Source organism: Chaetura pelagica, unplaced genomic scaffold (genome assembly GCF_000747805.2).
Source record: "Chaetura pelagica isolate M959 unplaced genomic scaffold, ChaPel_1.0 scaffold2, whole genome shotgun sequence".
In the NCBI taxonomy this organism is placed as follows: domain Eukaryota; kingdom Metazoa; phylum Chordata; class Aves; order Apodiformes; family Apodidae; genus Chaetura; species Chaetura pelagica.
This window is the reverse complement of record NW_009952796.1, coordinates 3,768,099-3,768,812: the sequence shown is the minus strand read 5'-3', so window position 1 is coordinate 3,768,812 and position 714 is coordinate 3,768,099. Positions and strand designations below refer to the sequence as shown.

The 714-nt window shown below is 56.4% G+C and overlaps 1 protein-coding gene across 1 annotated transcript in view; it reads right to left on the bottom strand.

Annotated features, from left to right (window-relative positions):
• The window catches only part of IARS2 (isoleucyl-tRNA synthetase 2, mitochondrial), a 29,618-nt gene extending 28,904 nt beyond the window's left edge, over positions 1-714 (bottom strand). Inside the window, exon 1 of the mRNA XM_009994802.1 lies at positions 696-714. Coding sequence (XP_009993104.1) covers positions 696-714 — 19 coding nt within the window. The remainder of the gene's footprint in view (positions 1-695) is intronic.

The following is a 714-nucleotide window of genomic DNA, read 5'->3' as shown; positions in this document are numbered from 1 at the left end:
AGGCCGCGACGCCGGCACCGCGCGGCGCTCTGGGCCCCGCGTTCCAAGGACACGGAGGGGCTGGAGCGTGTCCAGGGAAGGGCAGTGAGGGTGGGGAGGGATCTAGAGCATAGGTTCTCTGAGGAGAGGCTGAGGGAGCAGCGGGTGTTCGGCCTGGAGAGAGGAGGCTGAGGGGAGACCCTGACACTCTCTACAGCTCCCTGAAGGGAGGGGGTAGCCAGGTGGGGGTTGGTTTCTTTTCCCAGGTGATAGAACAAGAGGAGATGGCTGCACGTTGTGCCATTGGAGGCTTGGATTGGGTATTAGGAAAAAATGCCTTTAGTGAAAGACACTGCCCAGGGAGGTTGTGGGGTCTCCTTCACTGGAGACATTCAAACCCACCTGGACACGTTCCTGTGTGATGTGCTCTGGGTGACCCTGCTCTGGCAGGGGGGTTGGACTAGGTGATCTTTCGAGGTCCCTCCCAGCCCCTAAGATTCTATGATTCTATGAAAGGGCTGTCAGGCACTGGAAGAGGCTTCCCAGAGAAGTGGTGAAGTCGCCGTTCCTGGAGGTATCTACGTGACTGGAAGATGTGGTGCTGGGTGATGTGGTTCAGTGGTGGAGTTGGCAGTGTGCTGAGTTAATGGTTGGGCTTGGTGATCTTCAAGGTCTTCCAACCAAAGCAATTCTATGATACTGTGATCTACAGCCACCTGTGTTACATTCTGCCAT